The sequence below is a fragment of the Coffea eugenioides genome, chromosome 6 (assembly GCF_003713205.1).
Source record: "Coffea eugenioides isolate CCC68of chromosome 6, Ceug_1.0, whole genome shotgun sequence".
NCBI lineage: Eukaryota > Viridiplantae > Streptophyta > Magnoliopsida > Gentianales > Rubiaceae > Coffea > Coffea eugenioides.
This window is the reverse complement of record NC_040040.1, coordinates 9,781,775-9,809,661: the sequence shown is the minus strand read 5'-3', so window position 1 is coordinate 9,809,661 and position 27,887 is coordinate 9,781,775. Positions and strand designations below refer to the sequence as shown.

Here is a 27,887-nt window from a genome sequence, read left to right as displayed (position 1 = left end):
AAAAAAGGTAATTTTTGAATAATATACACATTCTATAATATTTCAAACTATTATTAGACAGATATTATATTTTAATTGTGTTGGTACACTTTTTTAACCTTTTTTTATTCATCCTTTTAATTTCATTTTTTCAATAATGTCAGCACCGTGCGTAGCACGGATATTCACACTAGTTTTATAGTATTCATGAGGACATTCAAATTATATTTAACTTATTATGTCAATAAATACACTTAGATACTTTCTAAAATAAACTTCTACTTTTACCACAAAAAAAAAGGAGAAAAAAACGGAGCCTGCCACCCGCAAAAAAAAAAAAAAAGAGTGAAAAAGTGGAAACCAACTGATAGAATGTTTATCTACCATCCGTTACATGAAACAACTGAGGCCTTGCCAATCAAGGGTCGAACTATCCTAGGAGCTCTGATCACCATACGTATCTTCATATCTCTGCATCAAGTAAGCTCCACATGTGACGGGTGGGAACCTGAATACAGATACAATAAATCAATGACACAATAAGACCATTACATCTGGCCAAACCATACAAAAGTTTTCTGCTGATCCACCTTGGGTGGGATGTTAGAGGTCAAACTAAATTTACTAACTAAACAGCTTGGCATCTACTATTACCGGTTCCAAGAGCGAATTTTGACGAAAAAAAGACAAAACTTGTAATTGAGAATTAACGACCAAACCTTTTACGTACGTGAACATTGCAACCAATAGCAGATCTCTTCTGGCCAAAACAACTAAAAGAAGATAATAATGACCTACAAAATCCCATATCATGTATCTAAATGCAATACATACTTCGGAGGATTCTCCTCTGAGTGGCAGGCTGGCAGGCATTTGACAACACAATTGAAACTCGGAAACACGAAGAAAGCAATCTGCCCACCATCACAGAGAGAAGAAATTAGCAAGGCACTGATCGCTGCTTACAGAACTAAATTTCTCATGGAGAAATCAGCTGAGCTTGTAATGTCCACTGTATCTGTAAAGCTATGGCTTGAGAAAGATTTAACTATTTAGAACTACGTTTCAAACTTTCCATGTGCTAATATATTTGACGCACACACTGTTTAAGATGAGGATCTCATTCCAACAAAACATTGCTGTTGCAGAACATAAGGAGGTTCAGAAAGCCTTACAGAATATCTTTCTTGACCGCTAACCAAGACTCGATGTAGTGTTGACCTGAAAATGATCCCCACAACAGAACAATTTCAACATCACGGAGATGAAAGTTCAGTAAATTAGATATTCAATTATTTTATCTCCAAGAAACCATAAATTCCAGGCCCTCAACTATAAATTTTCAGGTTTCCTGAATTATGAAACTTCATAACCCAACCATTGAATATGGATGACTGCTTTTACGAAGAGTTTGTAACTTCAGACATCAGTGATTGTTTTTCTTACACCGAAACCACCATAAAGATAATTAGGTTCAATGTGTGCTAGAACATGAGAGCTCCTTGACTGAAACAGCTGTCTAATTAAAAACTGAATGCTTCTAGAAAAGACTGGTAAAATATGGGAACTCCTTGTCTGTGTTAGACATTCAATTATTGGTGCATGATTTGTGTTAAAACACAGATAAGAAAAATGAGAACTAACAGTTGCAATAGCTCAAGATCCATTCTCATTTTTTCAGGAGGGGGAAAAAAGGATTACTGTGCTTAGTAGAAACTCATAATTACCTGAAAGAACAATTGCTCCAGCGCTCCAGTAAATCTCCAAGATTCACAATAAATGCTCTGCATACCGTGCATCAACTATTTATTTGCAGCCATCATAGAATGCAGCATGATACTTATCATTGGGACTAATCTATAACAGTTATGCTGCAACAATAATTTAACAAGTAGTCCTCAAATAAAAATAAGAATGGCAGAATGCCAAGAGCATAACCATAAGAAAGTTCTTTAGGTTAATGACCTATACTAATTCATGAGCTGAAGACTTTTTGATCTATGGAGTGACTGCATAATATCCTTTTTTAATTTTTTTTGAATATATGTATGATGAAATGTCCAAACACACCAAACAAGGAATCAGGAACAGAAAATTCCTTTCTACTCAAGAGAAACTGATCGTTGAGAGAAAAAGGCCTTACCCTTTTACTGGTGACACGTATTCCCAAATCTGAGGCTCAACATGCTTGTCCTTGCATATCTGCAATGGAACAGCAGGTTCATGGTCCCACTCAAGAATAATTATGGGATCATTCCTAAGCAATCTAATTCCAACGTTTGTGTATACCTGAAGACCAATGACATCATCTGTGGCTAACAAGGTAAGCAAGCCAAAGTCACTGTGGGCACCTGCACCATATATTCCTCTCTCTGGTTCAGAGATTTTACCTGAAATTAATCAAGCTCATGTCAGCTTATAAATACAGCCTTCTTTAGGAAACTGTCCACAACCTGACCTTCATAATGTAGCAGCCGCAAAATTGCAATAGGATCGCCTAGCATTTCTGATTGATCAAAAAAGTTTCCATCCAGGTCAAGTGCTAGGGCTATAATTCTAGCAACTGCCCTTGCAACCTCACTGAACGCAAGAATAAAGATAGAGAGGATGTCAGTATCAAACAAGCTGTAAAAGCAGTCTGCAAGATGTAGAGCTAAATGTAGGAAGATTTGGAAAGAACTGCTGAAAGTACATCACAAGATAATAATCAAGAACCTTTCAAATTTGGCAATAGAAAAGATGCAGAACCAGACAATGACTTCAGTTTCATTTCAACATCATTGACTAGTATTGTACCTTGGAACAAGATAAGCCTTTCCAAAATGAAAAGCACCAATATTTCAATGGTCAAATGATGAACAAAATGATAGGTTCTCGCTTGAGAAATGTGGTGATCATTGTTTAATTACCTGATAATTAAACACAGAATTCCATTCTTCAAACTAGGAAGAATTAACAGTGAATGTGTAGATTCAAGCAAGTGCTTAAAGACATCATAGGCGAGTCAAAAGATTGTGTCTAAGTCTAATCAATTAATGTATTAGAAATGACAGAAAATACAAAAGCTATGTATTTGGACTTATTCAACACGATTTGATGACACATATTCATCAATAATGACTGTTCCGCTAAAAGAAATAATGATTTATCTGATTTTGTAAATATACAACCGCATGGGAGCAGAGATATAACATCTTATGCATCAGTGACATCGAAATAAGTAATTTAACCGGATGGCCAGCAATTTACAATCTAAGTGGCCCAACAACCAATTTCATCAGAATTTAACACATCAAATGTTGTTAAGGTGATGGAACTGCAAATTGGTTAAGAAAAAAATATACCCTTGCACGCAAAGATGATTAATCAATATGATTAACTAAATTGATCTGCTGCTTACTCATACAACAGCAAAGATGATTCAGGTCAGTACTTGACATTAAGTTACTTCTGCAGCACCGATGAGTACAACCACATGCAAGAAAAATAGATAGTTTTTCTGATAATGATAGGCATCTCAATACTTACAGTGCTTCGCGGTGGTATCTCTCCATAGTTTCTCTCCATCCAGGCAAAATATCTTTACAGAAAAAAAAAATTCAACATGTAACATTTGCAAAAGATTTCTCTCCATCCATGCAAGATTTGTAACATTCGGCTTTTAACCAAAAGATTTGCAACATTTATGAAGCAAGATTGATGTTCAACATGTAACAATAATTGCGTAGCAAAGTTACCTGCTGTAGGCCACAAGTTTGGTCCATGAAATGGTTTTTCGGCTTGAGGATCATCTTCTGGTACTTCCACACCAATGTAATATCCTTCTTTATAATCTCCTACAAGAACATCAGGGCGCAGAAATGCTTAGCTCAAATAAAAAGGAAAAATACCGGTTTTCGTCCCCAAACTTTGGACACAAGACACATTTCGTCCCTCATCTTTCGGGCATGACACATCTGGTGTCTGAATTAAGAATTTTAGACCAAATGTTATCCTCAAACGGCAATTTATCCACCATTTAACGAAACCGGTCACGTGAGATTCACGTACCGTTAAAGCTTCTGTCCGAAAGAACCCAGGTGGAAAAGGACGTTGTCTCCACTTTCCTTGTCCAAAACCGAATCTGAGCTCACTCTCTCTCTACAAGTTCACTTTCCCCTTTCCCTTGCCTTTCACTTTCCCTTTTCCTTTCACTTCAACGACTTCCTCTGCAAATTTCCAAGCCTAAGCTCAAGCTCCATCTGAAAATTCTGCCGAGAGCAAATCCCCTCTTCCAAATCAAATTCTGCCAAGAAATAAAGTAGAAACTTGCATAAAGCAACACCCAGCATTGTGGCTGTATTTCCCTAAAATGAGATCTAGAAATCTTGAGTCGTCATCGTCATCGTCATTAAACAGCATTGTTAAGGTTTTATAAACGACTGTTTTAGTTCTTGGATTACACCTTACCTCCAAAATTTGGGAATTTACCCAAATTTTCCATTTTCTAATATTCCTACAAATATGCAAAATTATGCATATCCCTCAAATCTACCCAATATTAATGTTTTGTTAAACTCTAAATAACAAAAATATGAAATATAATATTTAAATATATTTTAATACACACAAGTTGGACGGGTAACTAGTGTGTCAGAGAGTTGCCATAATCTCCTTAAACCCGCATGCGGGTTTAAAGAGTATTCGGATATTCTCATATGCACCTATGCAAATCGAACCAACCGGATATCTTATCCGTATCCCATTTTTTTAAATAAAAATCTTATAAATTTGAAAAATAAAATCAAATTTAGATGTATTAGGGTTTTAAAAATATTATATAAGTGATAAAAATTTTATAAATTGTAAAAATAAAATCAAATTTAAATAATTAAATGTTATATTTGCCTAAGAAATAATACAATAATCATAATAATGATAATACAATAATATTGGTGTAATAAAACTGCCATTAATTTAAATATTTACTTATAATGCCCAAAGAGCCTAATTACCAATTTTTTCTTCTCGCGCTCAAATATAACATTAACCCGCATGCGAGCTAACCTTGAAATAGAAAAAACACAGAATCTTGCTTGCGGGTTTCAACGTTATTATGCAGGCGGGATTTTGACCTGCTTGCTTGTGAACATGTACCACATTGCTTTGAATTTTTGTGACAAGAGGAAAGCTTTGTCTGATGAATGTATTTGTGAAATGACCTGAGTGGTGGTAGATGGGTTAATTGGGTCGGTTGCGTTACCCAATTGTTTATATCCATAAGTAAAATTTTATGATTCCCATACCCATCCCCTCACTTTTTCTTATTTATTTCTGATTTTTATTAGTTTTCATTAATTCACTAATATAACTTGTACACCTACCTTAAGGGCATTTATGGGAACAAAATTTCCTCTCTTTCCTGAAAACACTTTTTTATGTTTACTTTTGTGGTCATGGGCTGATTTTGTTACAAAATCAGAAACCTCAAGGGAGGTTAGTGTAATTGTGGAAACCTCAGGGGAGGTCAGTGAAATTGTCAGAAACCTCAGGGGAGGTTTCTGAAATTATCCCCAAATTTTTTCACCAGACAATTTCCATTAATAAAGTACCAAAACCATGTGTTCACATCGTAGCACTAATTCTGAGGACAACAAACAAAAAAGTGACCACACCAAAATATGATGTCTGCTTCAAAAAAGGTAAAGTGGAGACAACGTCCTTTTCCACCTGGGTTCTTTCGGACAGGAGCTTTAACGGTACGTGAATCTCACGTGACCGGTTTCGTTAAATGGTGGATAAATTGCCGTTTGAGGATAACATTTGGTCTAAAATTCTTAATTCAGACACCAGATGTGTCATGCCCGAAAGATGAGGGACGAAATGTGTCTTGTGTCCAAAGTTTGGGGACGAAAACCGGTATTTTTCCCAAATAAAAACACGAACTTAGTTCTGCTGCTCATTCTGGTAAGTGGCATGTACAAACATCACAGAGGATGCAGAAAGAAAAGGAGCATATAAACAACATAAAAGAGGCCTGATAAGTGACATTTGATAGCAATGCAAATATAGCCACAACCAGGAGTTGATATAGTCAACATGTAAGGCCGGAAAGTGTAGCTGAAAATGAAAATACTCTAAAGCGACAAGAGAATGAACTCCAACTATTCACTTGTATAATGCATTGGCTACACCTGTCCTTATATTCTGGTATAAACAACCATCGGATATAAAAATTAGGATAAACACAATAGTTATGGGAAAACAAACCATGTATCTGGTTGACAGGATCCAGATGCTGATCTAGAAGAGGAGTGTAACCACGGTTTTTTTCATTCCTGAGAAGCTTCATCTTTTCATCAAGTGGTAGACTAAAGAACCTTTTGCTTTGAGAAAAGACCTCATCCATAAATTCTGGGCTGATACCATGATTGACTACATAAAAAAATCCAGAGTCCGAGCAAGCCTAAATAAACGATAACATCATTAGGAGTAAGTAACTCAACTCCCAGAATGATGCCAATCATTGGTAAGCACTGATATGGAGAATGGAAACGGCTTTAGATAAAGGTGTACATTATTGTAAGAGTATTTGTGCAGGCAAGAACAGGTTATCCATGTATAGCTGCAATAACAAATTAATGCAGCACTAATCAATAAAAGTGATCATAGAATTGAGATGCAGAGTTACGTTACGTTACTTACTGTATCTATTGCATCGTTGCATGGAAATACTATATACTAACTTAACAACTGAGCAATTCATTACTTGCTAAGAAGTATTAGTCCCACTTTCTACTCATATATTCACTCCTTTAGTTCTTCAACCTTCAAACTAAATTACTCATCATCGGAAAAAACTGTAAATTTACCCCACACATAGACCAAAGAATGCACAAAAATAAACTTAAATCGAACGATAGCAGGTGTTGTGGGGGGGAATAAAAAGAAAAGGAGGAGTGGAGTGCCTGCCTGTCTGAGGAGAGAGACAGATTTTTGTATGTCGGAATTGGAGAGGTCTATACAATTCAGTGCCGCCATATTTGCAGATGCAGCCGGAAGCTTTTGTTCGTCAATGGCTTTTTCAACTCTATGGTTTAAGAGCAAATATTAAGAACACCGAAAAAAGTGATGAGAACCGCTATACATATAAAAAAAAAATCTGACAGTATAAATTGGAATTTTGCAGATAAGATAACACCGAAACAGGTCTCTTATCCGGATAATATGAAGATTATGATGCCATTAATTTGAGAGTTATAAACGTTAATAAACCATTAATAGTTTTGTTATCCGGATGCCATTATTTTACCAACCACTAATATTTTCAACCTAACTTATCCCTAACTTTTAAACGCTTATCCTTAACTTTTAGGTATTTCCATTGTTAGATTGTAGACTTTCATCCCAATTTTTAAAAATCTGAAACGAGTTCGATCATTGAATTGTCTGGTCCGACTACAAACAAACGTGTCTTGTCTGGTCCTAACTTTCCAGTTTCCATTCCAATCGACCACGTATTCCATTCTAGTCCGAGCCAACGAACAAAAAGAAGGCGTCGTTTTTTTCACGTGAAAAGATTGCGACAACTTTCCGTTCTTCCGATCGTCGTATATGATACTTTGTTTGACGACTTGCGATGGAAATGAATGTGTGGAGCTGATTCATCGTCATTTACGCTACATTTTTGTGCCACAAAAGTGTGCATGGGCTCATTTAATTCTTTTGAAGGCAAGTACCCGATGCGAAAGAAGAGTGGGAGATCAATTGAAAAGACACATAAATGCGATTAAGTATTATTTAGATATGCTAACAAAGTGTCTGTAGACACTTACGAGAAAAACCCAAGAATAAGGAACTGTTTGGATTCATCAGTTTTTTAAAAATTAATTTTTTAAATACTATAAAATTTTTAAAAATATTCTAAAAAGTAGTCTAAATTTTTTTAAATATTTAAAAAATATTTCAAAATATATTCTAAAAACTCTACTATTCTTAGATATTTGAAAATATACTTTAAAAATTCTGTTACAGTAAACCCAAAAGAATTTCAAAAACACGCTAAAAATAAAAAATAGGTAATCCAAACGGATAGAATCGTTAACCCAAGAAGGAGAACGTACAAATCCGTCTTTAAACTATTACAACACAAATGCTTTAACGCAGCTTTGGATCCTATGTCTCAGTGCATTGCATATCTGCTTATGAAAAGAGAAACAAAGGGGAAAAAGAAAAACTCGAGGAATAGAAGGAAGTAAAGGACGTCTGCATCTTCCATTCCATATCTAATAAAGGAGCATGAATATTCATAACAAATTGTAACGTCCTATTAATCAGCTCCAAGTCTATATTTATGACAACGGAGCATGATTCATGTTACAGAAATAATTAATTGATGCAAAATCGAAGGGGAAAGAAAAAAAATAAAAGAATGTGTATTTTCAAATGATGAAGTGAGAGAAGATGATGTTTAGGTGGCAATAAGAACTGTGGATCGGCAAAGAGGACAAGAATTGTGATCGGAGAGCCACTGAGCTATACAAGATGAATGGAAGACGTGCCCACATGGAACTTGTTTACCCCCAACGCCGGACTCGAAATCTTCCATGCAAATTATGCAGTCTCCAACCGCTTCCACCATCGGCATTTCACTTAGTTGATTCTGGTTCAAAGTCTTGGCTTCAAACAACTTTGTCTGGATATAGTTCTCCTCCATAGTTGTCATGGACAGAGCCATCTCCAGATCAAACATTCCTTCCATTGGATTTGATGATAGCAGGTGTTGTGGGGGGGAATAAAAAGAAAAGGAGGAGTGGAGTGCCTGCCTGTCTGAGGAGAGAAACAGATTTTTGTATGTCGGAATCGGAGAGGTCTATACAATTCAGTGCCGCCATATTTGCAGATGCTGCCGGAAGCTTTCGTTCGTCGAAATTCATGGTTAATATTCTTCTTTTGGTTTTCCTCGATTAAGTTAGGGAATGTCAGCAAGTTGCAGGGTTTACAAAGGAGAAGGGAGAAGCTTTTGAAGAAGAAGTCTTCTTGGGAAGTTGGATAAAAAAAGCCAGAGTGGGTGGACCACGGGCAGGAACGGTACCTACAATCGTTACTAGCATCGCATAATTTTATTTGCAAGCGGCATAACTTTATTTGCACAACACATAATTTTAGAACAAATTTTGATGAGCCCTACACACGTTGTTAAAAACGAAGTACAATAAGTGATCTAGATCGTACAATTTTTTTTGAATCAAATTTTGGCCGTGAACTGTTCAGGACGATCGTTCTCACGACGGTCCTGCCCTATCTCTAGAGCGGGTCATTTTGTCAGTCTTGATTTGAGTTTTTAACTGAACTAAGGATTTCTTGGAAATGGGCACAAAATCGGACTTCATTGGAAACCGATTCCGGTAATCTTAAAACGCATTTTCAATTGGGTTGTGAGTTGGGCTTACTTCTCATGTCTCTAGGAACATCTTCATACTTTTACGGCAACATAGGATCAAACTATTCTGGAAAAAATATAAAAATATATTTGCATTCTTCACGGACGTTGATTAGCGTAGGATTAAAGCATCTTCATTGTTTACAGTAGCACAGGTTTCTACTAGATTGCCACATTATTTAACTCTAAATTTCATGGCTTTTTCAACTCTATGGTCTAAAGAGCAAATAACACCGAAAAAAGTGATGAGACCGCTATATATATATATATATAAAATAAAATTCTGACAGTATCACCGACCTCTTGACTTTGAGGTTAGAAATTGAATTTTGCAGATAAAATAACACCAAAACAGTTCTCTTATCCGGATAGTATGAAGATTATCGATGCCATTAATTTGAGAGTTATAAACGTTAATAAACCATTAATAGTTTTGTTATATAAATAATCTTTCAATCTAATTTTACTAAACACTAATATTTTCAACCTAATTCGCTGAAAGCTGCATGTACACTCCAAACTACCGAAGTTACCGGTGATTTCTCAGTTTTTCCTTGCTGCTGGTGTGCCTTCATCCGATGGTTTGTCTTATGATGGAGGACTCGGGTATTACAGTGGTCTCTAATAAGTTGCGACGGAATGTGTCTGTACGCTCTGCCACGTAATCAGCTTATTTGTTGTAAAAATATGACGCTTGCACTGGTCTGTGTTTCTACAATTTATCTCGCAATAAGCATGTTTCTCCTTGCCGTTGTGAGATCAATAAAATATTTTCTAGAGTTTGGTTGCTCCTGAACGAGTGCGGGAGATTTTTTTTTTGTTTTTGTTTTGCCCGGGAGCAACTAGTTGAGGAGATCCAGAAGTGCAACGCACAGAAATACTACGTAACTTCTAGTTAGAAAAAAATGCAGGGAAAAAGGGAAGGGATTTCTTTTGACACTGCAGAACTTGCATTTTGCATAACGTGGTTGATATGGTACTGGGACAAGCAAAAATGCCGGGCGGAACAGGTATTTTCATTTATTCTGTAGTCCGTACTTGGAGAAGGGAAGGGCTTTCTTTTTGCTCCTCCAAACTTGCATTTTGGATAACATGGTTCATGGGTTAGGACAAATAAATCCAGGAGGAAGGACAACATGGCTGATTGGCCTAGGCCTCGGAGAAGTGTATCCGCAAGTGAGTCGTCATTTTCGTTTAGTTCGTGCATTTTTTTTTTGATAGTCGTAGAAGTATTTAGTTGTTCACAGGGTATTTTATGGTATTCATGAGTACATTCAAACTAGTGAAAATACCGGTACTGACATTATTGGAAAAAAAAATAAAATAGTAAACAAATAAAGGTGAAAAAATTGTATCAATAAAATTAAAATATAATATCTGTTTAACAATAGTTTGAAATATAATAGAATGTGTATATCATGTGATCATTCATTTTGTTGGTCCTACATGTGCCCTATACCATCCGCAATTATATAAGCAAGCAATACCTTATCAGAATTAAGGTATTGCTGAACATGGTAAGCCTTAACTTTGTTAAGGCAGTCCAAGGAGTTGAATCGCTTCACAGAATTTTTTTGTAAACCACAATTCTGGGTAAAGCCTTAAAATCAAAATTCCGCCTTTGTTACAGAATTAAGGGAGGAGATCTTGTTTTCTAAACCACAATGCTTGAGTATCTTTGCTTTACAGTGTTACAATAAGCAAACAACCGTTCATAGGATTTTGTGAAAAATTTGCAGAAATAATGGATGATCAGAAAATCAATGCAATATCATTCATGACAAAAAGCAAAGCAAAAGCAAAACATACTTAAAAGGCAGAGGGGACTGACCTAGAAAATTAAGCTGGCAAGAATATACTTCCAGTTCTCCACAAGAAGGTTGATTTCTGCTGGAGTCTCTGCACATAATATCTTCCACTACTGCTCACAAAAGAAACAAAATCAATAGAGAACCAAAAACAAATAAGAAACTGAGAGAGAGGGTGAGGGAATTAACTCGATAAGTTAATTAAGTCGATCAGTAAAAGGGTTGGAAAAAATTATAGACATATTATATTATTGGAAATAATCAAAAATAATAAAAAAAAATTTCAGTATTGGGAATAATATTTAAAGAAAATACGGTACCGGAATTTTTGATTTGATGCGACGACGTTTTAATCGGTGTAGCCTGGATTTTGTCCTTCGGATTTGATTTGAGATTTCTCTTTCGTCAGCGCAAACTTGTTAAAGCTTTTCCAATTGGTGTGTAGAATCGTTGCGATGTATATTTCGTTTTCTAAGCAAATGTTTACTCCTTTGCAAATGTTTTTAGGCGAACATATTCCATGGTGAGGAAACTTTAGATGGGTTCCCTACAAATTTTGAGTGAAAAATTATAATATATTAAATAATTGGAGTGGACTCTTAATTGGAGTGGGAAACGTGGGAGAAAATGTAGGGGAAAACGTGGGATGATGATTAGAGAATTTGTAGGAGCGGTTGTAGGATGAGTTAAGATAGTGGGATAGTGGGAGTAAGATAGTGGGATAGTGGGAGTGAGATAGTGAGAATATTGATTGGTGATAAGGTGGGTTATAACCCACTATTTTTTATGTATTAAAATAAATACAAAAATCTAGAAAAAAGAATAAGAAATTTAGAAGGCATTGAGAGGGTTTCTGCTAAAAATCCCTTCCTCAATACATATAGATATAGATATAGACTAGTTTGAATACCCGTGCTACGTACGGTGTTGACATTATTGAAAAAATGAAAATAAAAGGGTGAATTAAAAAAGGTTAAAAAATTGTACCAACACAATTAAAATATAACTAGTGGAAATACCCGTGCTATGCACGGTAGTGATATTATTGAAAAAAAATAAAAAATAAAATGATGAACAAATATGGGTGGCTGCCGAACTTGAGGAGAGGTAGAATTTTCATTTCTTTGATCTAGAAATAAAATATATATTAAATTAAATAGAAATAGTTTTTGTATTTACTTTATGTGTAATGAGTGATACATTGTATGAGAATTGTTAACCCAAAAAATACAATAGTTAATATAGAAATAGCATCAATAGAATTTAATACAATGGTGTTGTAATCAAATGAAAATTTACATACCAATAGAATTGGTGTTAGGACCCATAGTTAATGAAGTAAGCCCTATATGAATATATTTTGGTACATGTAGTAATTGCTAATCTATAAAATAAAATAAATTGCTAATGTATAAAATTGCTAAGTTGTTTAGAAATAGCATCAATAGAATGTAATACAATTGTATTGTAATCGAACAATAATAATACAATCCGCAATTATATAAGCAAGCAATACCTTATCAATCAAGGCATAGCACTAAAGCCCTTTCAAGATTTAAGTTAATTACTTCTTCAGGTTATTACAAATAAAGCATTGATCATGTATGCAATCAAAACCATCCGCCAGCCCAGAAAATAAAAGGAGAAAAAAATAAAGAAAGTAAAAGACCAAATCACCTTAAAAGAAAAGCAAAACATGACAAAAATGAGGGGCAAAGGGGACCGACCTGGAAAATTAAGCCGACAAGAATATATTTCCAGTTCTCCGCAAGAAGGTTGATTTCCGTTGAAGTCTCTACACATAATCTCTTCCATAACTGCTCACAAAAAAAAAATACATTTACAAAATCAATAGAGAACCAAAAACAAAGAAGAAACTAAGAGAGAGGGTGGGGGAATTATATGATCGAGTTAATTAAGTCGATCAGTAAAAGAGTTGAAAAAAAATTATAGACATATTTTAGTATTGGAAATAATCAAAAATAATAAAAAATATTACAGTATTATGAATAATATTTGAAATTACAATGGAAATGCCAATATTTAAAGAATATACGGTACCGGTATTTTTAATTTGATGCGAAAGACGCTTCAATCGGTGCAGCCTAGATTTTGTCCTTCGAATTTGATTTGAGATTTCTCTTTCGTCAGCGCAAATTTGTTGAAGCTTTTCCAACTGGTGTGTGAAATCGTTGCGGTATACGTTTCGTTTTCTAAGCAAATGTTTCCTCCTTTGCAATTTTGCGAGTTTGAAATTTAGTTGTTGAAATGCTTGTAGGCAGACATATTCCATGGTGAAATTAAGTTAAAGACTAAGATTGACACCACAAGAAAGATGAAAGAGATAATAGATTCTTGAAAATTGAAGGCGGATGCTATGTTTGGAGAAATTTTAATTGTGTTGGAATTCTTAAATTGGAGGACTGTGGACTCTTAATTGGAGTGAAAAATGTGAGAGGAAATGTGGAGGAAACGTGGGATGATGATTAGAGGATTTGTAAGAGTGGTTGTAGGGTGAGTTAAGAGATAGTGGGAATATTTTAAATTTAAAATTGATTGGTGATAAGGTGGGTTATAACCCACTACTTTTTATGTATTAAAATAAATACAAAAATCTAAAAAAAAAATGAGAAGTTTAGAAGGCATTCAGAGGGTTTCTGCTAAAAATCCCTTCCTGAATACATATAGATATAGATATTTGTCTAACAATAGTTTGAAATATGATATAATGTGTATATTATTCAAAAATTACCTTTTTTCGGAAGATAGATTCTGAAAAAATAATAGAAATTTATATTAGAAAATGAATAATATATGAATAAAAATGAATGTAATTAAATGTTGTTAAAATAAAATACTTACAAATATTATGCATTCGATTTGATAATCTTGCATGAAGGTGCGAACACTCTTCACACCAATCAACTTTTAGTACGAAAGCCAAAATTGGTGATTTTATTAATTCTGTTGAATTTTGTGGAATGCGTACTACAAATGAAAATGCACGATCTTTGTATGAATTCATTCGTTGGTTGAACAACCTATCACCATTGTCCTGAGAATTAAGTACGTGCGAAATTCAAAATTAGTGTATTTTTTTTACATAGTTTATAAATAGCATTATAAAAAATAAACATATATCAAGAAATTTACCTTCCTTTGTAATTCTCTGAGATAAAAAGCATTAAAATCAAATATGAATCGTGCATGTCTTTTCTGTAGATTAAGATGCATGTTACCACTGGAATCTTTGATTTGTATGTTAACATTATACCTGTTTGATAAATAACATGTTATATACAATACAGAAAAATTTGTTGAAATTAAAGGTACATGAAATTAATTACCTAACAACAGTGTTAACCACATCATTACAATGCATACACACTATTTTTGAAAAACGACCTTCACATGGTTATCCACAATTTTTGCATAGCTCATAGAACATGTTTTCTATGTTAATGCTCTGAATGTAAACAAGTATTCGAAAATATTTAACCTAGTAAGAATGAAAGAAGGTATAGGTTATGATTATAAATTTAAAAAATTTGTACAGTAATTAAATTAAATAGAGTAAATTTACCGTACGCATGATTGTATATTCGGATATCCATATTCTCTTTGAATTTGCTATCAACAATGCTTGTGATATTGTAAAATTGCTTGACCTCAACCACGTAACTAACTTTCGTGCACATATATCATTTTCTAACCTACAAGTTTTTGAAATATATGTTGATAAGAGTATGAAACAACATTAAAAGTTTGATGTAGTGTTACTGATGAAATTCACCAATTGCGCATGTATCGAGCAAAATCTAAATTGTGATTGATATACAATTTGCTAGCTCCAATTGTACAAAGTGATGGTCCTGCATAGTATGGTTATATTCAATGTTTTAAAAATCGGGCCGTTAATTGAACCGGTGAAGTGAAAGGGTCGAGATTCAACCGGTCGGATCGGTTTAACCCCGATTTAATGAATTTTGTAAAAAATAATTTATATAAATATATATATGCACAAAATAAGACATGTAATGGACTAATTTAATACTTTATATGATGAAAAGTTTACTATTTTTTAATAACTTGGATTTTTAAAAATAAATTTTTAAAATTATAAGTTAAAACAAATAAATTTTATTTCAATTTCAATTATATCTAAATCCAACCCAAAAATATCACAATATTTTGAAATTATACAAAATTCACGTCCATGAGAATTTAGACATTGTGAACTTAAATTTTAATTTACGTTTTGGGATTTAAAGATTGCAATTTAAAAAAGAAAATTTGGAGTTCGAAAGAAGTCAAGAGAATAAAAAATAGAAATGTAAACTTGATAAGAAACAAAAAATGAGATAAAAGTGACTGGTTGTGTCATTAAATAATTTGAGTTAAAGAAAAATAAATCTTTTTTAACTTTTTTCAATTTAATGGACAAAAACAAAATTAAAAGATGGAAGAAAACATCAATAAATTAAAAATAAAGAGGTTTGATTAAAAAGGGAGTAACAAAAGAAAAGAGAATAGAGAGAGAGAGTTGAAAATTAAAAAGAAAGAGCCATGAGATGATGAAATTTTGTTAAAAAAATGAAAAAAAGAAATATGAGTGTTTGTTTTATATAAATAAGTTATAAAAAAAAAACTAATAAGATGTGATGGTGCAATAGTTAATACATTGGTCTTCTATTACAAAGGTCTTGAGTTTGAATCTTGATAGTTGCATTTTGCAAAACTTTAAAAAAAAGGGGGGGGGGGAGAGTTGAAAACCGAAAACCACCGATTCAATCCAGTTCGGCGATTTTCACGGTTCGACTAGGTTTTGACCGGTTTCTTGACAAAGTCAACTATGACATAGAACCGGACCGATGCCATGGTCGGTTCGCGGTTCAACCGATCGAACCGGCCGATCCTGTCCGATTTTCAAAACATTAGTTATATTCGCTAAAAAACTATTCAAATTATATAGAGTATAAGTAAAAACATTCGCTTTGCCTCTGAAATTTCGTACGCAAATACCACATGTTAGTAAAATATTATTTTTTTGTAGCAGACTGATATTATAGGATTTGTAATATATTCAATAACTTGATACTCAAATTACTGATGATGTAAAGTTTGTTTAAATAAGTTTTACAGTGTCCTAACTCCTTGCAAAAAAAAAAGCACTAAATAGTCCTAATTGGCATCGCAAGTTACGGCAACGTGCCAGTACCATCTAGGTCTGATTTTTTTTTGAGTCAAAATCTAGTCCTAATTGGTTCTGCTGTTTCTTGATCGTGTTGTATGCTTGCGAATTAAAATTATATTAAAATAGCATATGAATGAGTATTTGTCTTTAATTAAGGAGTAAAAAGGATTTAAAGTATAAATAACAAACTATAAACGGTTTATGAAGTAGATTATGAGAAAGTTTTAAATTTTAAATTTGACTGGTAAAAGGGTTGGTTGTAACCCACTACTTTTTATGTATTAAAATAAATACAAAAATCTATAACCCACTACTTGTTACGTTCTTGGGATTTTTTTTAGAATTAAATATAGTAAACCCTTTAACTTTACATTTAGCTGCACTTTACCCCCTCAACTTCACGTTTAATTGCACATTTGTGATTTTTTAAAAACGTAATTGTAATTTGCAAAGTTCATTTGTAGGGTTGGTTATAGAGTTAGTGTGGTAACAAATATTTCTTAATTATAAAAATGTAACATTGTATTCAAATAGCATACAAATGAACATTTGTCTTTAATTAAGGAGTAAAAAGAATTTAAAGTATAAATAACAAACTATAAACGATTTATGAAGTAGATAGTGAGAATGTTTTAAATTTTAAATTTGATTGGTGATAGGATTGATTATAACTCATTACTTTTTATGTATTAAAATAATTACAAAAATCTAGAAAAAAGAATAAGAAGTTTGAAAGTCATTGAGAGGGTCTCTACTAAAAACTCCTTCTGCAATACATATAGATATAGATTATATTTAACTTATTATGTCAATAAATACACTTAGATACTTTCTAAAATAAACTTCTACTTTTACCACCAAAAAAAAAAAAGAAAAAAACGGAGCCTGCCACCCGCAAAAAAAAAAAAAAAGAGTGAAAAAGTGGAAACCAACTGATAGAATGTTTATCTACCATCCGTTACATGAAACAACTGAGGCCTTGCCAATCAAGGGTCGAACTATCCTAGGAGCTCTGATCACCATACGTATCTTCATATCTCTGCATCAAGTAAGCTCCACATGTGACGGGTGGGAACCTGAATACAGATACAATAAATCAATGACACAATAAGACCATTACATCTGGCCAAACCATACAAAAGTTTTCTGCTGATCCACCTTGGGTGGGATGTTAGAGGTCAAACTAAATTTACTAACTAAACAGCTTGGCATCTACTATTACCGGTTCCAAGAGCGAATTTTGACGAAAAAAAGACAAAACTTGTAATTGAGAATTAACGACCAAACCTTTTACGTACGTGAACATTGCAACCAATAGCAGATCTCTTCTGGCCAAAACAACTAAAAGAAGATAATAATGACCTACAAAATCCCATATCATGTATCTAAATGCAATACATACTTCGGAGGATTCTCCTCTGAGTGGCAGGCTGGCAGGCATTTGACAACACAATTGAAACTCGGAAACACGAAGAAAGCAATCTGCCCACCATCACAGAGAGAAGAAATTAGCAAGGCACTGATCGCTGCTTACAGAACTAAATTTCTCATGGAGAAATCAGCTGAGCTTGTAATGTCCACTGTATCTGTAAAGCTATGGCTTGAGAAAGATTTAACTATTTAGAACTACGTTTCAAACTTTCCATGTGCTAATATATTTGACGCACACACTGTTTAAGATGAGGATCTCATTCCAACAAAACATTGCTGTTGCAGAACATAAGGAGGTTCAGAAAGCCTTACAGAATATCTTTCTTGACCGCTAACCAAGACTCGATGTAGTGTTGACCTGAAAATGATCCCCACAACAGAACAATTTCAACATCACGGAGATGAAAGTTCAGTAAATTAGATATTCAATTATTTTATCTCCAAGAAACCATAAATTCCAGGCCCTCAACTATAAATTTTCAGGTTTCCTGAATTATGAAACTTCATAACCCAACCAGTGAATATGGATGACTGCTTTTACGAAGAGTTTGTAACTTCAGACATCAGTGATTGTTTTTCTTACACCGAAACCACCATAAAGATAATTAGGTTCAATGTGTGCTAGAACATGAGAGCTCCATGACTGAAACAGCTGTCTAATTAAAAACTGAATGCTTCTAGAAAAGACTGGTAAAATATGGGAACTCCTTGTCTGTGTTAGACATTCAATTATTGGTGCATGATTTGTGTTAAAACACAGATAAGAAAAATGAGAACTAACAGTTGCAATAGCTCAAGATCCATTCTCATTTTTTCAGGAGGGGGAAAAAAGGATTACCGTGCTTAGTAGAAACTCATAATTACCTAAAAGAACAATTGCTCCAGCGCTCCAGTAAATCTCCAAGATTCACAATAAATGCTCTGCATATCGTGCATCAACTATTTATTTGCAGCCATCATAGAATGCAGCATGATACTTATCATTGGGACTAATCTATAACAGTTATGCTGCAACAATAATTTAACAAGAAGTCCTCAAATAAAAATAAGAATGGCAGAATGCCAAGAGCATAACCATAAGAAAGTTCTTTAGGTTAATGACCTATACTAATTCATGAGCTGAAGACTTTATGATCTATGGAGTGACAGCATAATATCATTTTTTAATTTTTTTTGAATATATGTATGATGAAATGTCCAAACACACCAAACAAGAAATCAGGAACAGAAAATTCGTTTCTACTTAAGAGAAACTGATCGTTGAGAGAAAAAGGCCTTACCCTTTTACTGGTGACACGTATTCCCAAATCTGAGGCTCAACATGCTTGTCCTTGCATATCTGCAATGGAACAGCAGGTTCATGGTCCCACTCAAGAATAATTATGGGATCATTCCTAAGCAATCTAATTCCAACGTTTGTGTATACCTGAAGACCAGTGACATCATCTGTGGCTAACAAGGTAAGCAAGCCAAAGTCACTGTGGGCACCTGCACCATATATTCCTCTCTCTGGTTCAGAGATTTTACCTGAAATTAATCAAGCTCATGTCAGCTTATAAATACAGCCTTCTTTAGGAAACTGTCCACAACCTGACCTTCATAATGTAGCAGCCGCAAAGTTGCAATAGGATTGCCTAGCATTTCTGATTGATCAAAAAAGTTTCCATCCAGGTCAAGTGCTAGGGCTATAATTCTAGCAACTGCCCTTGCAACCTCACTGAACGCAAGAATAAAGATAGAGAGGATGTCAGTATCAAACAAACTGTAAAAGCAGTCTGCAAGATGTAGAGCTAAATGTAGGAAGATTTGGAAAGAACTGCTGAAAGTACATCACAAGATAATAATCAAGAACCTTTCAAATTTGGCAATAGAAAAGATGCAGAACCAGACAATGACTTCAGTTTCATTTCAACATCATTGACTAGTATTGTACCTTGGAACAAGATAAGCCTTTCCAAAATGAAAAGCACCAATATTTCAATGGTCAAATGATGAACAAAATGATAGGTTCTCGCTTGAGAAATGTGGTGATCATTGTTTAATTACCTGATAATTAAACACAGAATTCCATTCTTCAAACTAGGAAGAATTAACAGTGAATGTGTAGATTCAAGCAAGTGCTTAAAGACATCATAGGCGAGTCAAAAGATTGTGTCTAAGTCTAATCAATTAATGTATTAGAAATGACAGAAAATACAAAAGCTATGTATTTGGACTTATTCACCACGATTTGATGACACATATTCATCAATAATGACTGTTCCGCTAAAAGAAATAATGATTTATCTGATTTTGTAAATATACAACCGCATGGGAGCAGAGATATAACATCTTATGCATCAGTGACATCGAAATAAGTAATTTAACCGGATGGCCAGCAATTTACAATCTAAGTGGCCCAACAACCAATTTCATCAGAATTTAACACATCAAATGTTGTTAAGGTGATGGAACTGCAAATTGGTTAAGAAAAAAATATACCCTTGCACGCAAAGATGATTAATCAATATGATTAACTAAATTGATCTGCTGCTTACTCATACAACAGCAAAGATGATTCAGGTCAGTACTTGACATTAAGTTACTTCTGCAGCACCGAGGAGTACAACCACATGCAAGAAAAATAGATAGTTTTTTCTGTTACATGATAGGCATCTCAATACTTACAGTGCTTCGCGGTGGTATCTCTCCATAGTTTCTCTCCATCCAGGCAAAATATCTTTACGGAAAAAAAAATTCCACTTTTAACCAAAAGATTTGCAAGATTTATGAAGCAAGATTGATGTTCAACATGTAACAATAATTGCGTAGCAAAGTTACCTGCTGTAGGCCACAAGTTTGGTCCATGAAGTGGTTTTTCGGCTTGAGGATCATCTTCTGGTACTTCCACACCAATGGAATATCCTTCTTTATAATCTCCTACAAGAACATCAGGGCGCAGAAATGCTTAGCTCAAATAAAAACACGAACTTAGTTCTGCTGCTCATTCTGGTAAGTAGCATGTACAAACATCACATAAGAGAACAGAGGATGCAGAAAGAAAAGGAGCATATAAACAACATAAAAGAGGCCTGATAAGTGACATTTGATAGCAATGCAAATATAGCCACAACCAGGAGTTGATATAGTCAACATGTAAGGCCGGAAAGTGTAGCTGAAAATGAAAATACTCTAAAGCGACAAGAGAATGAACTCCAACTATTCACTTGTATAATGCATTGGCTACACCTGTCCTTATATTCTGGTATTAACAACCATCGGATATAAAAATTAGGATAAACGCAATAGGTATGAGAAAACAAACCATGTATCTGGTTGGCAGGATCCAGATGCTGATCTAGAAGAGGAGTGTAACCACGGTTTTTTTCATTCCTGAGAAGCTTCATCTTTTCATCAAGTGGTAGACTAAAGAACCTTTTGCTTTGAGAAAAGACCTCATCCATAAATTCTGGGCTGATACCATGATTGACTACATAAAAAAATCCAGAGTCCAAGCAAGCCTAAATAAACGATAACATCGTTAGGAGTAAGTAACTCAACTCCCAGAATGATGCCAATCATTGGTAAGCACTGATATGGAGAGTGGAAACGGCTTTAGATAAAGGTGTATATTATTGTAAGAGTATTTGTGCAGGCAAGAACAGGTTATCCATGTATAGCTGCAATAACAAATTAATGCAGCACTAATCAATAAAAGTGATCATAGAATTGAGATGCAGAGTTACGTTACTTGCTGTATCTATTACATCGTTGCATGGAAATACTATATACTAACTTAACAACTGAACAATTCATTACTTGCTAAGAAGTATTAGTCCCACTTTCTACTCATATATTCACTCCTTTAGTTCTTCAACCTTCAAACTAAATTACTCATCATCGGAAAAAACTGTAAATTTACCCCACAGATAGACCAAAGAATGCACAAAAATAAACTTAAATCGAACGATAGCAGGTGTTGGGGGGGGGGGGGGAATAAAAAGAAAAGGAGGAGTGGAGTGCCTGCCTGTCTGAGGAGAGAAACAGATTTTTGTATGTCGGAATCGGAGAGGTCTATACAATTCAGTGCCGCCATATTTGCAGATGCTGCCGGAAGCTTTTGTTCGTCGATGGCTTTTTCAACTCTATGGTCTAAGAGCAAATATTAAGAACACCGAAAAAAGTGATGAGTCCGCTATATATAAAAAAAAAAAAAAAAATCTGACAGTATCACCTACCTCTTGAATTTGAGGTTAGAAATTGGAATTTTGCAGATAAGATAACACCGAAACAGGTCTCTTATCCGGATGCCATTAATTTGAGAGTTATAAACGTTAATAAACCATTAATAATTTTGTTGTATAAATAATGTTTCAATCTAATTTTACTAACCACTAATATTTTCAACCTAACTTATCCCTAACTTTTAAACGCTTATCCTTAACTTTTAGGTATTTCCATTGTTAGATTGTAGACTTTCATCCCAATTTTTAAAAATCTGAAACGAGTTCGATCGTTGAATTGTCTGGTCCGACTACAAACAAACGTGTCTTGTCTGGTCCTAACTTTCCAGTTTCCATTCCAATCGACCACGTAACTCGTCAAGTTAAATCCATTCTAGTCTGAGCCAACGAACAAAAAGAAGGCGTCGTTTTTTTCACGTGAAAAGATTGCGACAACTTTCCGTTCTTCCGATCGTCGTATATGATACTTTTGTGACGACATGCGATGGAAATGAATGTGTGCAGCTGATTCATCATCATTTACGCTACATTTTTGTGCCACAAAAGTGTGCATGGACTCATTTAATTCTTTTGTGGATAAGTACTCGATGCGTTTATGTGTTAATTTTTTTTTTTTTTTTTTTATCGACACAGGGGTGTCCGAGTCAATTCTTACGGGGCCCGACTAATCTCCTGCGATCCGAGAGAGGAGGCCACACTCCACACCGAACACGTTAACAGCGGGACTCGAACCCTGAACAAGTCAGGAAGGTCACCATACCCTAAGGAGGGGGAGCGGACCGCTCGAGCTATCCCGGGAGAGGAGGCCGGTCGCCACACCGAACACGTTAGAAGAGTGGATATCAATTGAAAAGACACATAAATGTGAGAGAAGTTAATACCTACAAGTGTCTACTTTATTCATACAATAGATTAAGTATTATTTAGATATGCTAACAAAGTGTCCGTAAACACTAATGAGAAAAACCCAGGAATAAGGAACTGTTTGGATTCATCAGTTTCTTAAAAATTAATTTTTTAAAAATATTTTAAAAAGTAGTCTAAATTTTTTGAATATTTAAAAAATATTTCAAAATATATTCTAAAAACTCTACCACTCTTAAATATCTCAAAATATACGCTAAAAACTCTGCTACAGTAAACCCAAAAGGATTTCAAAAACACCCTAAAAATAAAAAAATAGCTAATCTAAGCGGATAGATTCGTTAACCCCAGAAGGAGAAGAAATACGTCTTTAAACCTTTACAACACAAATGCTTTAACGCAGCTTTGGATCCTATGTCTCGGTGCATTACATGTCTGCTTATAAAAAGAGAAACAAAGGGGAAAAATGAAAAACTCGGGGAATAGAATGAAGTAAAGGACGTCTGCATCTTCCAATCGATATCTAATAAAGGAGCATGAATATTCATAACAAATTGTAGCGTCCGATTAATCAGCTCCAAGTCTATATTTATGACAACGGAGTATGATTAATGTTATAGAAATAATTAATTGATGCAAAATCGAAGGGGAAAAAAAAATAAAAGGATGTGTATTTTCAAATGATGAAGTGACAGGAAAAGATGTTTAGGTGGCAGTGAGAACTGTGGATCGGCAAAGAGGACAAGAATTGTGATCGGAGAGCCACTGAACCATACAAGATGAATGGAAGACGTGACTACATGGAACTTGTTTGCCGGACTCGAAAACTTCCATGCAAATTATGCAGTCTCCAACTGCTTCGACCATCGGCATTTCACTCAGTTGATTCTGGTTCAAAGTCTTGGCTTCAAACAACTTTGTCTAGATATAGTTCTCCTCCATAGTTGTTGAAGAAGCACGGAACTTCCCCGGACTGAGCTGACCTGATGAGCTCGACGTGCTGATGAGAAGAGCGCGTCCTAAGCCTGAAAAACGAACAAAAAAGTGATCCAATGGGGGAGCCCCGAGGTCGTCCCCGAGGGCACTCTGACGGTCAAATTAGTTTTCCGATGAGTGAGATCCACGGGAAGTAAAAACGGTCGGGAGTAATTGTCCAATAGGGAGCGTACCTGGCGCAGCCGGTGTGCGTTATTATTTATACCTGCTTAGAAGCCCGACCTCCGTACGTTTCGGGACCTGCCCAGAATACCCTCAATCCTGCACTGAGGAGGAGCAATCCCGACCTATGCGGGATTGTTCTCTGGAGCCCTAGCGGCGGGGGGCCGCGAGACGGTTCCCATGGGCCTGGGGGTCTAAGCCCAGCTCAGGCCTCCCTGGGCTGCCACGTGTGTGGGCCCAGGACGGGGCCTCTGCACTAGCGCCCTAGATTAGGTAGGGCTTCCAGGCAGACCTGATCTACATCCTTGCCACGTGGGAGCCCAGCGTCGTACCGCACTGCCGCGGTCACCTCCGGTACAGTGCTGTCATTGGAAAGCTGCGCCCGCGTCCCTTCAGTTGTCGCGTCTCTTCGATTTTCGTACCGCTCTTAAATGCGTTCACATGGGGCGGTTCAAATTCAAGCAGCCGTTTCCCCCCATTTTGCTCCCAATAAATAGGGATTCTCAGACTCTCTCAAACTCTATTTGCCATTTTCCCTTCTTCACGTATTTCCTCCACTACCAAAGGTTCTCTCTGCAAGACTTCCGGCCATCAGTACCCAGATTCCGGCGGTTCCTCCATCTTTTTCCCCTCCGATCATCAGTAAATTCTTTTTCCCCTTCGATCATCAGTAAGTTCTTTTTCCCCTCCGATCATCAGTAAGTTCTTTTTCTCCGCGTTTTCTTTTCCTCCTTTGCCGCCTTCTGCATTTTATGTCGGATCGCTCCGGCGTTACTTCCACCGCATCCCAAGTTCCGACCCGTCGTAGAGCCCCCAGAATCCTCATTTCTTCTTCATCTTCGTCCTCATCTTCATCTTCATCTTCTCCTCCCCCTCTCTCTTCTTCCTCTGCTTCTAATCCCAACTTCCTCATTCCTGATTTGTTCGAGCCCATTGATATCATGAGCTCTCCATCTGCCAATTCTCCTTCTGCCCGACTCCTGGAGGAGGTGGCCGAGTTCGATGCTCTCATCGAGCAGCAAGCCACTTCTATCCCCTCCCCCAAGTCTCCACACGACTCCCCTAGCGGAGCCCAGGGGGGAGCTGGGGAGGACAGGGACTCCTCCGAGGGGACCTCTGCTTCCGAGCAGGGGGATGATTCTGAGTTCAACTACGGTCACCCCAACCGGCAGGAGGTCACCCTCTCACCCGAGGCAGTGGCCGAGCTGGCCGGGTCTTTTTCCATCCCTCCGGCCTTCGAGCCGCGGGCCGCCGGGCCCAACGATCGAGCCAGCCGACCTCCCCCTGGCTTTGTAGCCCTTTACAGGGAGCAGCTGCTCGCTGGGCTCCGGCTCCCCATTCCTCCAGCCTTGGCGGAGATCCTGAGCTACTGGGGGCTCCGGATCACCCAAGTCCACCCCAACTTGATCAGGATCATCATTGGATTCCTGATCTACTGCCAGATTTGTTCCATCCCCTACTCACTTTCTCTCTTCCGGGCCTCTTACATCCTCAAACTCTCCCTCCCTGGGTGGTACTACTTCTCCCGCCGAGGGGCTAGCCAAGTTCGAGGGGGGGAAGGGCACCCAGGATCTACTCTATGGGGTCCCCTCTTCCATAAAAAATTGGAAGGGGGACTTTCTCTTTGTAAAATCCACAAGCTTTCCCCCGAACGTGTGGAAAGTCGGGGAGGTCGTCTCTGACCCCTATCCGAAGGACCTGGACCCCGAGGCCCTCGGCCAACTGATGAGCTCCAAGGTGAAACTCTTTGCCGCCAAGTTCTCCACCGAGCAGATCTCTGCGGCCGAGCTGATGGGAACGTTGTCCGGGTCCCCTGGAGAGGTGGTGGCCTCCCGTACCGACCTCGAAGCCTGTAACGCCGACTCTGTCCCTGTAGCTCGTTGTATTTACATATATACTATATTTCTTCCCCTACTGACCTGTTTTGGCTGACCTGGCTATGTTTACCGCAGTGAGCAAGCTTTCCAGGCTGCTGGGCTAGCCACCCGAACAGGCCGCCCCCACCCCGCAGCTAGAGGCGGGAAAGAATGCCTCCGAGTACTCTCCAACTCCTGGGGGCAGCTCGGCCCCCCAGAAGGAGGCCTCCCAGTCCCAGTCCCCCTCCAAACAGGTCACCAGCAAAAAGAAGGCGACAGGGCAGAAGAGGGGCCGAGAAGACGAGCCTTCCCAGTCCGGAAAGAAGCCTACGCCTGCTCCAGCATAGCGCCACCTCCTGCTGACGTCGGGGGGCCCTGTCCACTTGGGGGTTGGCTCCGCGGAGGAGCACGCCGGAGAGAGCGCTCTCCTGAGCTTGTGGCACTTCCGCCACGTGGCCCCCACGAAGCTGGGGCAAGCCCCCACCATGCACGACCCTAGCCACTTCTGCCCGTCCTGGGAGCTCTCCATCAATGACCGGGTCCAGTTCCCCGAGGTGGCTCGCGAGTTGGTGACGGGCTCAGTCCTTCCACGCGACAGAAAGTGGATGGAACTGGCCAGCCTGTCCGAGCTCCAGGACGTGTACTGTACCGCCCAAGCCCAAGTAAGCGCCTTTTCCGTTTAGGCCCCTTGGGTCCCTGGTCTTTCCCTTGATGAAGTGCTCATGTTTACTTTCTTTTCCCTAGGCCAACGCCGCCGGTGCTGCCCTGGTGACCCGCTTCTCCGAACTGTCTCCTGATTTGCAGAAGTTACAGAAGAAGCATCGGGATACCGAGCAGAAACTTGCCCAGGCCCTTAAGGGGGCGGACTCCCTTAAGGCCAAACTGGGCAAGGCCGAGAAGTGGCTGGAGGAGGCCCAAGTCCAGCTTGCCGCCACCCGGTCCGAGTTGGACCAGGAGAAGAAGGGCGTGGCGAAACTGAGGGAGGACCACGCCATTGAACTCTCCGGCACCATCAGCCGGGAGCGCAAGAAGGCTGTTCGGGAGTTCATCTCCTCTGACCAGGTCGCCGAGGACGTGGCCTTCCTCAACCAGTCTATCCTCCAGGTCGGCGTCACGTTGGCTCTGGACCAGGTGAAGGGCCTCAACCTGCCCGGCTTCAACTTGGCTGACTTCAAGGACTACAACCCCGCAGCCGAGGGGAAGCTGGACTGGCTCTTCGACGGGTACTGCAAAGGGCATGCCCTGAAGGACCTGGTGGGCAGGAGCGATGTGGGGACCGAGCTGGCGGAGCTTTCCCTGGAGGAGGAGGAGATTCCTGGCAGGGCTTCCGGGAAGGAGCCAGTGGCTTAGGGCAGCGGCCACTCCAGAAACCCTTTCCATCCTCTTATAAGGATGTGGCCATGCCCCGCAGTTCATGATCCCCACAGATCCTTTTTAACAGCCTTCTCCACCTCTCAACATGGTTAAGGTGTACCTTCAGCTCCTGCCTCAAGCAGGTCACCAGCAAGATGAAAGTATAGCCTTCACCATACGCCTCTCAACATGCTTAAGGTGTACCTTCAGCTCCTGCCTCAAGCGGGTCGCCTGCAAGATGAAAACATAGTTAGGTTCCCCTTCCTTGTGTAGCTCGGTAGGCTTTGTACTAGATAGGGTCTGAATGAGTATATGAGATGAAGTTTGAATGGGGCTATCTGATATGACTTTCAATTCCTTGTTAGCAGCGAACTCTAGTAACCGAAAAGGGGACACAGACCTCCCGGGGCGAGCTCCAAATTGGTCCACCAAGGCGGCGTGCCGACCTCTTGGGTCGAGCATCTATCGCCCTTTAAGCTAACGACTAAGTGTCAGGGACACCAAACCATCAAATCATCAGGCTGATTTAGCAATCGAATTCTAATAACCGGAGTGACGCGCCGACCTCTTGGGCCGAACACCACACCTCTAGGCTTTAAG

The 27,887-nt window shown here is 37.7% G+C and overlaps 2 protein-coding genes across 3 annotated transcripts; both read right to left on the bottom strand.

The window, feature by feature from the left end:
• Window positions 1–233: 233 nt before the first annotated feature.
• Window positions 234–7,061, bottom strand: LOC113775115 (2-oxoglutarate-Fe(II) type oxidoreductase hxnY-like). Its single transcript, XM_027319857.1, has 11 exons — window positions 6,931–7,061; window positions 6,229–6,424; window positions 3,717–3,815; window positions 3,508–3,559; window positions 2,438–2,559; window positions 2,269–2,369; window positions 2,123–2,181; window positions 1,707–1,763; window positions 1,155–1,200; window positions 814–893; window positions 234–487 (listed from the first exon to the last, which is right to left on the bottom strand). The coding sequence occupies exons 1-11, from the start codon at window positions 6,997–6,999 to the stop codon at window positions 415–417; spliced, it is 954 nt and encodes a 317-aa protein (XP_027175658.1). The 5' UTR covers window positions 7,000–7,061; the 3' UTR covers window positions 234–414.
• Window positions 7,062–17,154: 10,093 nt separating this feature from the next.
• LOC113775113 (2-oxoglutarate-Fe(II) type oxidoreductase hxnY-like) lies at window positions 17,155–21,983 on the bottom strand. 2 transcript variants are annotated; one of them, XM_027319855.1, is made up of 11 exons: window positions 21,840–21,983; window positions 21,138–21,333; window positions 20,654–20,752; window positions 20,501–20,552; window positions 19,429–19,550; window positions 19,260–19,360; window positions 19,114–19,172; window positions 18,698–18,754; window positions 18,146–18,191; window positions 17,805–17,884; window positions 17,155–17,478 (listed from the first exon to the last, which is right to left on the bottom strand). In XM_027319855.1, exons 1-11 carry the CDS (start codon window positions 21,906–21,908, stop codon window positions 17,406–17,408), a joined length of 954 nt encoding a protein of 317 aa, XP_027175656.1. In that variant the 5' UTR covers window positions 21,909–21,983; the 3' UTR covers window positions 17,155–17,405. The 2 variants fall into 2 exon arrangements, with proteins under 2 accessions (XP_027175656.1, XP_027175657.1); XM_027319856.1 differs by lacking the exon at window positions 17,805–17,884.
• Between the last annotated feature and the right edge of the window lie 5,904 nt (window positions 21,984–27,887).